Here is a 15723-nt window from a genome sequence, read left to right on the forward strand (position 1 = left end):
TGACTTCTTAGCTAATTGGTTCGCAGAACATCTGGGGTAGTGTGTACTGTCTAATCCATTGAACAAAGATGCAAGCCATTTTGACCTTCACTAATGTTACTTATTCTACATTATTATATTTGACATGCTGCGTTTTTCCTCTCTCAGTATGCTCTTAAAGAATGTAAACATTGCAAATGGCAGACATCTGTTTTTGCACGAACAAAAAGTACTACCAACCATGCATATGGAAATTTCCATATAGGAAAATATATTTTTAGGGACCTCTGGGGATTGTTTTTTCATAGTGAACACTTGCAAATGTCTGCAATATAATAATGACACTTAATACTTTGTATTGACACTACATTTAGCTACTGAATTGCTAACCTGTACTCTTATGAAAGCTATGCTGTATTATCAATGTTCTTGCTTTTAGACGCTGAAATAAGGTTGGCATATTTGGATGGTTATTTATGGCAGAGTGCCACAGTAATAACTTTAATGTATCAAAAGGCTTAGTGCACTGCGTACAGACAGAGCCATGAAAATGAAGTATTGTGCCTGCTAAAGTCATTCATTATATCTTTACAATCAGCATACTTTCCAGAGCCGAGTTGTTATGTTATGGAGACTTATTGCCCCCTGCATAAGGGAGCTTTTCATGCAGACGCTATAGTTTGTGTTCCTCCACAGAGGGGCTGCGTTTCACAGTCCCACGAACAGTCCTCGATTTGTTTCGAGACATTAGCAGCGCAGGAATGTTGAGGGAAAACCTTCTCTTTGAAATCCAGCTTTCTCCCCACATGCAGACTGAATAATAAATAGTGCACTGCATGGTAGGAGTTGAGCTAAACAAAAAAAAAACTGGACAAAAGAAAACGTTTCTGGTAGGATTATTACTATTATTATTATTATTGTTGTTGTTATTTTCGTGTTTATACTTAGTTTTATAGCCTACATGTCAGGTGTTTCTTCAGACAAATAACTCCACAGCCAAATCTAAGTGTTTGTTTTGGTCATATTTTGTAAATATTTAGCAAATAAGTTCCAGAAATGCTTCCACGAATATCCCCCCCTCCCCCCATTTTAATTCGCGCGCTGCAGATAAACGGCCATATTTGAGTGTAGTTGCTGGCGGGCAGAATTTGAGCGGGAAAGGGATTTACCTCAGCACGCCCTAAGAAAGTCCAGTTTCAGAGAAATATTCAGCTTCATTCAGGCGAAGCCATGGGTTAAGGTTTTTGTTTGGTTAAGGCCGGGCGAGACTGGGGCTTTCCAATAAAAATAAATCTCAAATTAATTATGGCCCCGAGCAGGAGGCCAGACAGTTTGGTGTTGTGTGCTGCAGTCTCTATTTTTCGTGTCATTCTCGGAGGAAATTTGGGGCTGGTGACGATCTGGAGCAACCTGAGAAGCTGGATGTCTATCAGCAGTCAGGACAGCCTATAGCGGGTAATTTATGTCGAATATCTATCAATTAATCATAGATGGATAGATAGATAGATAGATAGATAGATAGATAGATAGATAGATAGATAGATAGATAGATAGATAGATAGATAGATAGATAGATAGATAGATAGATTAAATAATCTCCAAAGTCAGTTTTGTGGAGATTTTTATAACATGTAAATTTAAAAGATATGCTATTTACACAGCAATTAAATGTTGTAAAATAGGCCTATAGATAGATAGATAGATAGATAGATAGATAGATAGATAGATAGATAGATAGATAGATAGATAGATAGATAGATAGATAGATCTAAGGCCTAAAATATATATAAATTGCAAAGGTATGCTATTTACACAGCAATAAATAAAAATGTAGAGCGTTTTATTATCTAAAATGTTGTAATATAGATAGATAGATAGATGATAGATAGATAGATAGATAGATATATAGATAGATAGATAGATAGATAGATAGATAGATAGATAGATAGATAGATAGATAGATAGATAGATTAAATAATCTCCAAGGTCAGTTTGGTGGAGATTTTTATAACATGTAAATTTAAAAGATATGCTATTTACACAGCAATTAAATGTTGTAAAATAGGCCTATAGATAGATAGATAGATAGATAGATAGATAGATAGATAGATAGATAGATAGATAGATAGATAGATAGATAGATAGATCTACTTGTAGCCAAATGTACTAGTTATGTAATAACATGATACTAGTTATGTAATAACATCGAAGGTCCGTTCACCACGTTGTTCCCACACCCGTTTTTTTTCTTATTTCTTTCTTTTCAAGTTGAGGAAGCCTCTGGTCTCACTTTGGGTTAGTCTTGCTCCAGCACTTCAGGGTTTTTCCAGTAGCGTTGGGCCACTGGCTTCCCACAGGTCGTGGTTGGGAGAAATGCCTGGCTGTCAAGCTCCAGCGTCGAGCCAGATGTTCTGTGGCTCACTACATAAACCAACATGCATCTGTTTATTGGCCTTCCAAAATGTTTGTTACCGCTGGACTCATAATGACCTGGGCAAGTGCCACGCGGGAGAAGACGCTGATTTTTCTAGGTTTAATGATGCACTTCACCAAGACGTTTGCTCCGTAAATAAAACATGCATTTATTTTGGACATGTTATCATTACATCTTGAGAGTTGAAAACAGACTGTATCTGGAAGCAGCCGTGGTTTAGATAAGCGGATGATGTTGACAGCGAGATAAGACTGTTGGCTTCCTACGTGGATATCCGATCTAACTGGACGCAATCTTTTATTTAAGCCACAACTACTAATACAGTTCGCAAATTTGAATGAATCAATTGTGTTCACAATTTATCTGATGTATAGTTCTGCTTCAAGCGAAGAGACGTCTCATTTATAATAATCGAAATGGAGACCATAAAACATAATTATACTGTCATTAGTGACCCTTCTCCGCCAGATCTCCGTCTCGTCATGCGCTCAGAGATAATGGTGTTTTAATTAAAAGAATGGTGGAGTCTAAGCGGCCCCTCTAGGGAAACATATGTTTCAGCTATCAAGTCCCACGCTATGTGAAAAAAATGATGTCCACCCTTCCACTGAATTAAACGTGAATAGCCTACAAATGTCGCAGAACAAGAAATCCGATATGATGACCCAAAACCAAATCAGCCATGTGACAAATTGTACATTTTATGTTGCATCACTTTTCCCCACTTGGGGTCTTGTATATTCCCCATTAACGCAGAACACTGAAATGATAAATGTATGCCAATGTCGTTTATTTGAATGAAAGAAAAGTCGGGTTGTTTTGTGCACGAGAGAAAGAGGCCCTGAGTCGAAATGGTTAAACAAGGTGTCTCCGTTAATTACTGTGCAGGCCTCAGGCAGGAGAAGCCTTGACCCCTAGCAGGATCCAGATGTGGGGCTCTCGAGGGGGCCTCTCCACCATCCAGACCCCCATGTCGCAAACAGCCAGCCGGCGCAGACTCAGTCTCGCTCCCCTAGGCATGGACCTCTCGGTCAGGGGGTCTCTGGATCCGGGGGTCTGGGTTGGCTGAGCGTCTAGAGCGTGCTCGGTAACTGAAAAAGAGGGGGTGGAGATTTTGGATTTAGAGATGGAATCACATGCACGCTGTATATGCTATATAAAAATAGCAGGCATTTAATGCATGCAAAATATGTTTCGACACTAAACACTACAAGTCGGAAATATATCTATTTTTCTTTTTTTAACGAAATGAGACATTTAATGCGCAGTAAATGTAGTCTAACACGCACAATATTCCTATTATTGTCCATGAAAAATGTGAGGTCATATGCTACTGATTTAAAGAAATGTTGAACAGCACAGCACACAAGAGGTATCAGCCTCTCTATATGGTCCATACAGCACCAGGCTCGCTGCGTTCATGTGCATTCAGAGGCGCGCACACGTGTGGAGCAGACAGACTCGACGCAGCGGGCTTTGCTTTTTATTCATGGAAGCCCATTTTAGAAGAAGCTCGGGCAGACTCGTCACATTCTTCACTTCACCATAGGTAGATCAAATCAAAGTTATTGGATATAACGGAACAATATTCATCATATTATGAGATTATTATTAGACCGAGTGCATTAGACATATTTGTATTCGATCGTTGAAAAAGTATATATTTTATTTTAGCCTTAAACTATGGTTAGCCTATATTAATCAGCATAATCTGTTATTTCAGACGTTGTATTAATGATTATTTCTAGCACAGCTTTGATGCATCAATGCAATGTTTCTACAAACCCGCCTTGTTTAATGTCGGAAAAAAAGCGCAACAAATGTAAAGAGTTGGCAGGCATTCTGTAAATATTTCCAGGCAAAAACATGCACAAAGGAAAGAAACACCATTGTTTTGGTGTCTTATCTTCGCTGGACAAATATCCTGCTTTGGGTGCCGTAATGAAGGCAGGGCCAGTGACACACACACATACACACACACACATACACGCATACACGGCTTCCTTCTCAAGCGCAGTGACTTCACTTCCCAAATTTAGAGGAAAAAAAACCATCCGGCGAAACTGTCTCTGTCTCTCCGCCACATATCGGGGGCTGGAATTAATTCAGACGCGTGTCATGTTTGGAATATTGTCGGGCTCCACTGAAAATTGCGCAAAATGGACGGAACTATTAAGGTAAGAGTGGAGGAGAGGGATCTTTCGGAGATGGACGGAGTTCGAGAGCGTAGACGCCTGTATTTCGGGCTGTCTCAGCCGCTCCGAGCTGCTCTTTTCCTCTTCTCCCTCTCTCTTTCTCAAGTTTCCTTTTCCTTTTCGTCGAAACTTTGTTGAAAGTTGAAAGCTATAGCGGAGGATACGCGCGTTCAGACGCACGCTCGTAAAACTAACGGGCTAGACTCGCTGTTGTGATGGAGCAAAGAGTTGAGGGAAAATCCGCTTTGTTTTTAAGATGAAAACAGCGAATGTCTTCTAGTCGACGAGACTGCTTGCTTTGGGTTTTCAGCATATCGTGGCGCGCGCGTGTGTGTGTGTATGTGTGTGTGAATGCAGTGCAGTGGTTTGTATAAATCATAAAGCTTTAGGCTGGAGATGTGGCTGCGCACTTGGAGTGGCACCGTGCCGAGGTTTTCCAACCATTCATATAGTTCAAAAGCGGAGCCCACCCACAATAAAATATCACTCCACAGTCTTTGCCGCATTCTGATAACTCAAAATAATTGCTATAAGCTAATCTTAATTGGGCTGTGATATCGCAAATTAGGCTGCTTAAGAAAAAAAAAAACGCGGTCTGCTTAGAATAATTAGCTATGTGTGGTCCTCACATTTTCAATCTCCAAATAGCTATTTTAACATGTGCATAATTATTAAATCCATGTCTGAAAAGACACCAGTAGCTATTTGAATTAAATATTGGTGAGCGTCATATTTAAGGTGTAATGATCTCTGATTAATTGTTGGCTCCTGTCTGGAGGGGAGGGCTACAAATGCAAACACTCCTTTTTTTTTGCGGTCATATAAGTGGTTTTGGGTGTGGTATATGTTTGGGGCCGTACACATCATGCTTGTGTTAGATTTTATCATGTTAAATTGGCTTTTTTCGATAGCAATGGGGTGACTGAGGACAGAAAATGGTATTTTTTGGCGCATAAAGGGCAAAAGATAACTGTTGTGAAATATATAACATTAGGAATTGGAATATTCTGTTTGTTTTTATATAATCTGTGTTGTCATTGCTAGATAAAATAGTTTATTAACCTAAAAAAATGTTTTCTTTTATTTTTTTGTTTGTTCAAACTTAAAAATGGAATATCAATTAGTCCTGACAGCAGATGTTTTTAGGTCATTGTAACTTATTAAACCAAGTAATTCATGTTCTAACTTAATTTTTTTTAAGTTACGCAAGCTGTTTTAAGTCAGTTTAACATAATATATGTTCAATGAACTCATAAAGTTAATTTGATTCAGCTTTAAAAAATATGCAACCAGGATTTTTTTGCAGTGCTTATTTATAATGATTATTATTATTATTATTATTATTATTATTATTATTATTATTATTATTATTATCATTATTATTTTAAGATGCCAATGTAAAATTTACCTAATTGTAGCTATTATAGAATGTCAGTTTTTTAATGTAAATAAATCAATCATAATCATAAATAAACTCAATTTAAATATGATTTACAAAAAAAAATCCTTTAAAATGTAATTTAGTGTAACAATAGCAAGTAAACACATTGATTAATACATAACAATTAAACATTGATTGATTCATAATTAGAATAATAATTGTTTGATTACATTAAAAGCGCTTAATTTGGCCACAACATATTAATTTAATGTCATTTGAAATATTTAGAGTTTTGTCATCGCCACTATTTTTTAAGCTATTTGTCAGCAGGAAGTTTTTAATAAATAAAATAGTATAAAATCTAGTATTATAAAATATTAAATGTCAAGTTTCTATCTAAGTTCAGTGTACATGGAATATTACATTAACACCAATAAATTGATATTTTATTTTCACAAATTTTGAAATTTGAAACAAGTATACCTTTCCTTTAATTTAACTGATATAAAAATGTATGATCATATTATTTTTCATGTTCATATAAATATATATATGATCTTGATGAAGACGGTAAATTATACTATCAACCATATTTTGATATATTGTCACAAAAACATTTAAAAATGGACAAGTAGACTCTTTACTTTAAGTTAACATGCCTTCCTTCTATACAATTCATTTATTGACAGTAAGGACACCAAACCAGGAGATCTCATCTTTGACCCATAAACATACACTAAAACCCAACAGTCAACTTTATCAAATGAAATGAGTGTAATTAACTCAAAATTTACTGAATGTTAATTCTACTCATTCGAAAAGAGTTTTAAACTCAGTGTTGAAGGTAGTGAGTTCATTAAATACCTCATTACTTCAACTTAACTGGAGTAAGTTCATGGTACTCACATAGATTAGTTTAGCTCAAATGGTTTGTAGCAGTCGGTTCCCTCAAGCAGTTTGAGTTGCCTTAACTTTTTGGGTTTTACAGTACTCAGTTGGTTTGAGTTCACTTCACTTATTGGGTTCAACATGTGCTCAAATTGCATCGTTTAATCAAATAGATTAAGTTCACAGTACTCATTAGGATTAGTTTTTGAACTTAAATGGTTTGTTGCAGTCGGTTTCCTCAAACGGTTTGAGTTTCCATAACTTTATGGGTTTTTCAGTGTAGTAAACATATGCATCCACAGATTATAATAGTAACCTGCATGTTTTTTCCTTCACAATTTGACACAGATACCTCACATGATTGACTTTTAACTGTACACTTTAGTCGACAATGAGAAGGGTGTCTCAATCTATGGGTATTTCCTGTTCCACACAATCTGGTTTCCTGTCAGGTTTCCTTTTCCTCCTGAAACAAAAGACAGGAATGCCCTCTGTATAAAATAGCACAGCGCTTTTAATGGGTCTCTGTACATCCCGACCTCATGACGCATCTTCTGCGGGACAGCCAATCACGATCAAGTTGGCTTATGAAAACAGTTTTTTGTCCCCCTGTTAAGTTAAAAGCACGGTAGCATACATGCATTATTCATCATGCAGCATATTCAGCAGTACAAAGATGAGCTCTTGACACACCTCAGCGTAAAATCTCTATTCCAGCGTAATCCTGCGGTTCTGGATGGTTTAAGCGAGCCTTGCAGACACGGCCAATTTATAGCCATGTTGAAAATAGCAGCTTTGTGAGCATTTCGACCTCAATGTACCAAGAATCTGCACTTACTGTAAAAAATAGCCACAAATTAGCAGCTTTTCATATCTTGTGATTCATGTTTTTATTTTATTTTGATCTTATTTCTGCTTTTAAATTGCATTATTGGATCTTGAGCTTTCTTCCAACAACTTTTAACCTTGAAAAGCGTGAAAAAGGGACTTTTATGAACATTTTTAATATTTTAAAGTAGGGCTGCACAATATATCGTGTTGAGCATCGATATCACAAGCTGTGCACACACAATAGTGTCTTTAATTGGCATTATTTATATAGTTAAGAAATATATAATGTTGAAGTCAGAATTATTCGCCCCCCTGTTTATTTTTCCCCAATTTCTGTTTAACGGAAAGAAGATTTTTCTTTATAAAAATAATACTTTTAATAGCTCATTTCTAATAACTGGTTTATTTTATATTTGTCATGATGGCAGTAAATAATATTTAACTTGATATTTTTCAAGACACTTCTATACAGCTTAAAGTCACATTTAAAGGCTTAACTAGGTTAATTAGGTGAACTAGGCAGGTTAGGGTAATTAGGCAAGTCATTGTATAATGATGGTTTGTTCTGTAGACTATCGAAACAAAAATTAGCTTAAAGGGGCTAATAATTTTGTCCTTAAAATTCTTTAAAAAAAATTAAAAACTGCTTTTATTCTAGCCGAAATAAAACAAATAAGACTTTCTCCAGAAGAAAAAATATTATCAGACATACTGTGACAATGTCCTTGCTCTGTTAAACATAATTTAGGAAATATTTCAAAACGAAGAAAAAAATTCAAAGGGGGTCTAATAATTCTGACTTCAACTATACATTGCTCAGCATATATAAGTACACCCCTCACAAATCTATATTTTAAAGTCATATTTTTAATAGGAGAGCAATTCCGGCATTATGAATGTGACATTTACAGTAAAAGCTCAAAACATAAATTCACATAGAACGTATACGTCAGCATTAAATTAAGGCAACTGTTTATGTTCTCCAAAACAACTAACTACTACAGAGTTATGGGATCAGAAAAATATCAATCTGTAAACATTTTCTATATTTTAAATGAGGAAAATAAACATGAGTTATGGATGTGACCAAAAAACATACAACATACTTGATAGAAAGTCTGTGAATTAAACTGCACTAGCCAAAAGAAATAACGCTCATCAAAAGGAGAGGAGTTCCTATCTATACACTCTCAGAAATAAAGGTACAAGGGCTGTCACTTGGCTGTCACTTTTCAAAAGTTGCATACAGTATTTGACTTTACCTAAAGTCTTTAGTGCACTCTCAGAAGAAAAGGTACACAGTGGTACAAATAATGTTAGTTGAGGAACAGTTTTGTCCCTTTGTAAAGATTGTATCTTATTCACCGTATTCTCCGCCGACGAGTGGGCGCTGCCATTTGAATCTTTTTGGCTTGAGACTTCCGGTCTCATTCACTTCCATTCATTTTTTGACGTTAAAAACTGCTCATTTCGCTGCTCGATGTTGCAATTTGATATTTTCTTATTATATTATTCTACTTGGTCTGTGTAGTCATGCAAACATTTGTTTGTAGAGCAGGTAGTTTGACCGTTTTCTGCCGTTTATTATTCCTAGTCATTTCTCCCATAGGCGACTGAATCGGAAGTCCTAAGACAATCACGAAAACAGGCGCACTTACTGTACGCATTTTAGAATAAGGTCAATATGGTGCAGAAAAGACCTCTTATGATACTATTCAATACCTTTTATGGTACAACTGAAATGAAGGTACACAATTGTTCCCATATAAATGGTGCAATAGTGTTGATCAACGTTTTATTTATTACAACACCTATGAAAATAAATATGACTAGAAAGGAAAAGTGATTGTATGTATAATTTCTAAAAGAAAGAAACAGTAATTATTAAATTTCATAATGCAATATTACAAAACAACTGGTAAAACATATACCATAGGTATTGTAAACTAAACATTAAAGGCATTTTAAATAAATGTTTAGTGAGCATTTTTGACACTGTTATTGTACAAAGTGTCTTGTCACTGTGGTGCTACCTTTATGGATCAGATTTGTACCTTTAGTGAAGGTACGATTTTGTATCTGTAGGTTTTAAAAATCAGGTACATTTGGTTTCCCATGGTATGATATCCTTAAAGGTAAAACTGCAATGGTACAAATGTGTTTCTTTGTCTTAAGGTACAATTTTGCCCCATACAAAGGTACTGCCCCAGTGACAAGTGTTTGTAGCTTCTTTGATTAAACATTGTACCATTTTTTCTGAGAGTGTGGTACCTCAAAGGTACATATCAGTACCCAAATGCACCTAAAATGTACCTTTGAGGTACTAATATGGACTCTTCGGGTACAATTAAATACCTTTAGAAAAGGTACTGCCCCAGAGACAGCCCTGTACCTTTATTTCTGAGAGTGTAGAACAGGGGTCACCAATCTCAGTCCTGGAGGGCCGGTGTCCCTGCAGGGTTTAGCTCCAACTTGCCTCAACACACCTGCCTGGATGTTCAAGTATACCTAGTAAGACCTTGATTAGCTTGTTCAGGATTGTTTGATTAGAGTTGGAGCTAAACTGTGTTGGACACCGGCCCTCAAGGAACAAGTTTGGTGACCCCTGGTGTAAATCAAAAATCATTGATTTTATTAATTTGACATAGTGGCCAAACTATGAACTTTTATAGTCATCAAACAGTTATTTTTCTAATTATGGGGTGTTGATCTCTGCTCTGATGTCTTTTGATATTGAAAATTAAAGTCTAGAGTTTAACTAAGTGAATTTTATTGACATTTTTGTTGTTTGTATTTTTTTCTTAAGTAATATAAGAAATAATATTAAATATAATAATATTAATATATTAAATGCTATTTTGCAAGGTACTTAAATTTTATATGCTAATCTGTGCTGTGTAGTTTATGAAATCAATAAAATCCTATTTGACATCATGCTGCTTTATTTACTGCAGTAATCAAGGCAACACCATTGATTCTGCAGTTCTACAGGCACCAACCTGCTGAATCAGCTAGATTAAATAGATTTTTATTCAGTATATAAATAATGTTTTAGTTTTGGTTTAGTTTCTTACATTAATATTTAGTAAATATACTGTAAGTTAAAATCTTGCCAGTGTTTCCGGTTGAAACCTAAAGTGGTTTCAAGGTCTTGATGTATGGAAACAGTCCTAAAAAGGTTTTAAAAGGTATTGAATTTCACTCCGATTTCTTTATATACTCAGAATCATGCTAATCAAATTAATTAATCGTTTCCAAATAGAGGGATTCAAGTCATCTGGTGAAACTGTATATATTGCATATAGCAGAAATAGAAAATATGGCCATGTCAGATTTTTCCAATATCATGCAGCCCTATAGTTTAAACAAGATGTCCGCAGGGTCTTAAAGGGTATTAAAAGTTGATAAATCAATTTAGAGAAATTAAAGGACCTTAAAAAAAGTCTCAGATGCTATTTTGCAAGGTACTAAACTTTATATGCTAATCTGTGCTGTGTAGTTTATGAAATCCTATTTGTCATAAATCCTATTTGACATCATGCTGCTTCGTTTACTGCAATAATCAAGGCAACACCATTGACTCTGCAGTTCTACAGGCACCAACCTGCTGAATCAGCTAGATTAAATAGATTTTTATTCAGTATATAAATAATGTTTTGTTTTGGATTAGTTTCTTACAGTAATTTTTAGTAAATATACTGTAAGTTAAAATCTTGCCAGTGTTTCCGGTTGAAACCTAAAGTGGTTTTAAGGTCTTAAAAAGGTTTTAAAAGGTATTGAATTTCACTCTTTGATTTTTTTATAAACTCTGTTAAAGTGCTATATTGTCTGGGTTTGTGTTGTATGTTACGCTATAAACACCTAGTAATAAACTGCCAGTGCAATTTCTGTTAGTTCACACACTTATTTCCCTATATTTTATTTATTACTTTATTTCAAACAACTAAAATGTCAGTAAAAACCACTTTATTAAACTTTAGACTTGAATTTTCAATATCAAAACAGAGATATGAATTTTCAATATCAGAGCAGAGATCAACATCCCATAATGCAACACTTAAATACAGAAACTGTACGCTGACCGTTGCTTTGACAGAGATGGAGGAAAGTCACCCGTCTGTACGTATGTATACGAGCGTGAGTGTGGAATTAGATTTTCCTATTTTTGCAACCCTCTGTAATCTTGGGAAAGACTGCCTGCCAATCATGAATTATATGGTGGAGGCTGATATGTCTGCGTGTAAGTAACGTGTAACAGTCATAATAGCAGCTCTGGCCTTATCTGGCACCATGTAGGCATTCCTTAACTCTGCCATACTTATCGTGCCGCAGGCCTGCCGCTGTGGGTCCAGCCGATACTGTCCAATTGATGACCACTGTCACCAAAAGAGGGAACCAGAATAGATGCAGTCGAGGGCAAAATGATTAGCCCTCCCTACTTTTGTTCAGATATTTCTCAAGTGATGTTTAGTGGAGCGAGGAAATTTTCACGGTATTTCAGATAATGTTTATTTTTCTTTTAGATAAAGTCTTAATTGTTTTGTTTAATTGTTTTTTGTTTAAAAAAAAAACTGTTTTTATTTTTTAAAAACCTTTTTAGGTCAATATTATTAGCCCCCTTAAGCAAAAAAATTTCTAAATATGCTACAGAACAAACTTGGCTAATTCACCAACCTGATTTCACCAAGTAGGACATGTTCCTGGATTAGCATCTATGTTGATCCTGGAACAACATTCCAATCAGCCAATCAGAATTAAGGGATACGTTTACCAATTAGGCTTATGATTAGGCTTATGCGCTTTTACATGAGTGCTATCTAACTATTATTCCCTTCTGAATTTGGGAGTAATTTACAGTTATGGTTGGGTTTAGGGGTAGGAAATAGGTATTGATTACATTTTCCACCAAAAATTATGTTCCAGGATCAACATAGATGCTAATCCGGGATAGCATCGCATCAAAATCATGACATACTCTAACTTGCCTATTAGTTAAGCCCTTAAATGTCCCTTTAAGCTGAATATCTTGAAAAACATCTAGTAAAATATGAACTGTCATCATGGCAAAGCTAAACAAAATTTGAATTTATAGCTTTTTAAACTATTATGTTTAGAAATGTGAACAAAAAAAATCTCTTTGTTGGAGAAAATATATAAAAGAGGCCTGTAGAGAGACTTCAACTATACATATTGATGGAGTCTATACTAAAGTAAAGCAGTAAATTGCCAGCCTGATCTCACGAGAAAACGTAAGTATTTTACGTTTTGCCAGTTTAGTGGCTAATTCGTACGAATTCGTACGAGTTCAGTCGTATGAAATGGTACGATTTTAAAAAGGAGGCGTGGCACCTGACCCCACCTCTAACCCCAACCGTCATTGGGGGATAAGCAAATCGTACTAAATTGTACGAATTAGATCGTACGAATTCATACGAATTAGCCACTAAATGAAAAAGTTACGAATTGCCGTGAGATTGTGTTGAAATTGCAGCATTAGAGTTCACTCTAAACCAGTGGTTCTCAAACTGTGGTACGTGTACCACTAGTGGTACACGGGCTTCCTTCTAGTGGTACGCGGAGGAATGAAATATGTCATGTACATGCTACATATATTTCAAAATTTATCAAAAATGATGTATATAATATGCCATATATGACATATAGCCTGTATTTCTGCCACCAGATTTCTGGTAATCTGCCACGTTTTTTAACTGAGCAGAGTTGTAGCCGCTTTACTGAGCCTACAACGCTACTGTATTTCAATACTGCTCATTTTGGTGGTACTTGGAGAGACAATTTTCTTCTGAGGTGGTACTTGATGAAAAAAGTGAACCACTGCTCTAAACAAAAATAAGATCATAAGTCATGTGCTGCTTCAACCCAAATTTGGATCAAATATGAGCAAATATTTGGTATTTTATTTGGTTTTCAATCCCAAATTGGGGTTGTCAGAGTCTGATTTAAAATCAACAAAAGGTCTCAAATTTCACAAATGCAACTGGGTGAATATTTTAAAGTAGTAAATGACAGTGATTTATTGGCTTATTATATAAGATATTGGCTGTCTATTAGTACGCTCAAAAATATTTTTGCTGTTTGTTCAAACTCATTCATTCATTTATTAATTTTCCTTCGGCTTAGCCTGTTTATTTATCAGGAGTCACCACAGCGAAATGAACCACCAACTATTCCAGCTAACCACTGAGCCACTGTGCTGTCCATGGTCAAACTACTTATTTAAAATGAGCAGTAACAACACAATACTTACGTTATTTTTGAGACCACTTAACTGTTTCTTGAACAATCCACTTAAATTTGTAAAAACAATGACATTAACTTAATCGATTTGTGTTGGGTCAACATGTGTTGTGTGGAACCCAGCATTGTTTTATAGTGTATAATCTTATTCTATATCCCTAATCCTACCCAAGACCTAAACCCAACTTTAATTAGTAGTTTATCGAGCAAAGAGTCTTATTTAAGGGTTTGTCAATAGCAAGAATTATATTTTTGAAATGAACTGTGAACCAATTTATTTAACCAATCAACTGGGTGTGTCCATGTTGGACACAAAACTGGTTTAAAACAACCTAATTTAAATTTTTTTAATGCCTATTTTACACTCTAAAACAATGAATTATACACTAAACAATAAACTAAATTGGCTGTAGTTTATAAGCGTGTGTGTGTGTGAATGAGTGTGTGTTGTTGGGTGACTCCCAGTATTGGATTGCGGCTGGAAGGGCATCCGCCGTGTAAAACATCTGCTGGAATAGTTGCCGGTTCATTCTGCTGACCTCTAAAATCGAGACGAAGCCAAAGGAGAATTAATGTTTTGTATCTTTCAGCTTCTGTCTGTCTGTCTTTGGATGGTGATTCTGTCCATTTATTGAGTGTAAAGTTCAGATGATTAGGGCTGGGTGAAATCTACACTCTACAAAACGCAAAATTAGGTCAAATATGGACAAACTCAAAAGTTTGGTTAAAATATTAGAAAATGTATTACATTTATGTCTGCTTTTTACCATTTTTAATGCAACGATTGGGTTTGTTGAAGTTGATTGAGTGTCCCAATATGGGGTGAACATTTTAAAGTGGTAAATGGCAGCATAAAATGTGAAACACAACTGTTTTAAACCAGTTTTTTTAACCAAACAATTGAGGTTGTCCAAGTCTGTCTGTCTGTCTGTCTGTCTGTCTGTCTATCTGTCTGCCTGTCTCTCTGTCTGTCTGCCTGTCTGTCTGTCTGTCTGTCTGTCTGTCTGTCTGTCTGTCTCTTTCTGTCTGTCTGTCTGTCTGTCTGCCTGCCTGCATTCAATGGAAGACAGCATGGTTATTACCTGAAAAATTCAGCATATGTAACAAAATAAGAGAGAAAGATTTTAAGATCTTGCATAATGTTTATCCTACAAATTCCCAAATTGCTAATTATTTTGATATATCTAATTAGTGTACTTTCTGCAATATACATGAAGAGACTTTATTTCACTTATTCTATAGTTGCACTCACGTTAAACATCTTTGGAATGACATTATTTTTTATTTATCATCCATTTTTAAACATGATTTAAATTTGTCTATTAAAGATGTATTTCTGTATTTCTCGGATGATGATCATGCTCTCGATCTTATTGTAAATTGTTTTGTGTTACACTGTAAATTTTTTAAACGCAATAATAAGTTTCTAAAAACAATACCTATTTTTAATACTTTCCTTGTTGAAATTTCGTACAATATTGAATCTCTTAAGCTTATTAATAATAATAAGAATAATAAGTTTCTTAAAGCTTATGACAATCTTTTTTCTTAATGATTGAGGCTGTGTATTATTATTTGTTTTCTCTCTGTCTTCTTTCTTATTTTTTGTTATTGTATTTTTTCTTCAATGCAGTGATGTTATTATTCTTGTATTCAATAAAGAAAAAAAATATATATATATATATAAAAAAAAATTCTTAGGAAATCAGACGATGGCGACTGCTGTAGTTATTCCAGTTGTGCTATTTTTTGTCTCT

At 35.2% G+C, this 15723-nt stretch overlaps 1 protein-coding gene and 1 long non-coding RNA gene across 9 annotated transcripts in view; both read left to right on the plus strand.

Annotated features, from left to right (window-relative positions):
* Positions 1-15723, plus strand: part of fli1 (Fli-1 proto-oncogene, ETS transcription factor) — a 67598-nt gene that overhangs the window by 3085 nt on the left and 48790 nt on the right. The window contains exon 1 of one of the 8 annotated variants that reach the window (XM_087291574.1): positions 3838-3962. The exons of 6 other annotated variants lie outside the window; for them this stretch is intronic. Coding sequence is in view for 1 of the 2 variants with exons in the window: in NM_131348.2 (NP_571423.1) it covers positions 4573-4590 (18 nt within the window). In the remaining variant the exon portion in view is untranslated. 8 annotated transcript variants of the gene reach the window in all.
* LOC147839831 (uncharacterized) lies at positions 10660-12829 on the plus strand. Its single transcript, XR_015515454.1, has 3 exons — positions 10660-10793; positions 11399-12395; positions 12632-12829. It is a non-coding gene; the product is annotated as an uncharacterized LOC147839831 (long non-coding RNA).

The sequence above is a fragment of the Danio rerio genome, chromosome 18 (assembly GCF_052040795.2).
Source record: "Danio rerio strain M-AB ecotype USA chromosome 18, GRCz13ab, whole genome shotgun sequence".
NCBI lineage: Eukaryota > Metazoa > Chordata > Actinopteri > Cypriniformes > Danionidae > Danio > Danio rerio.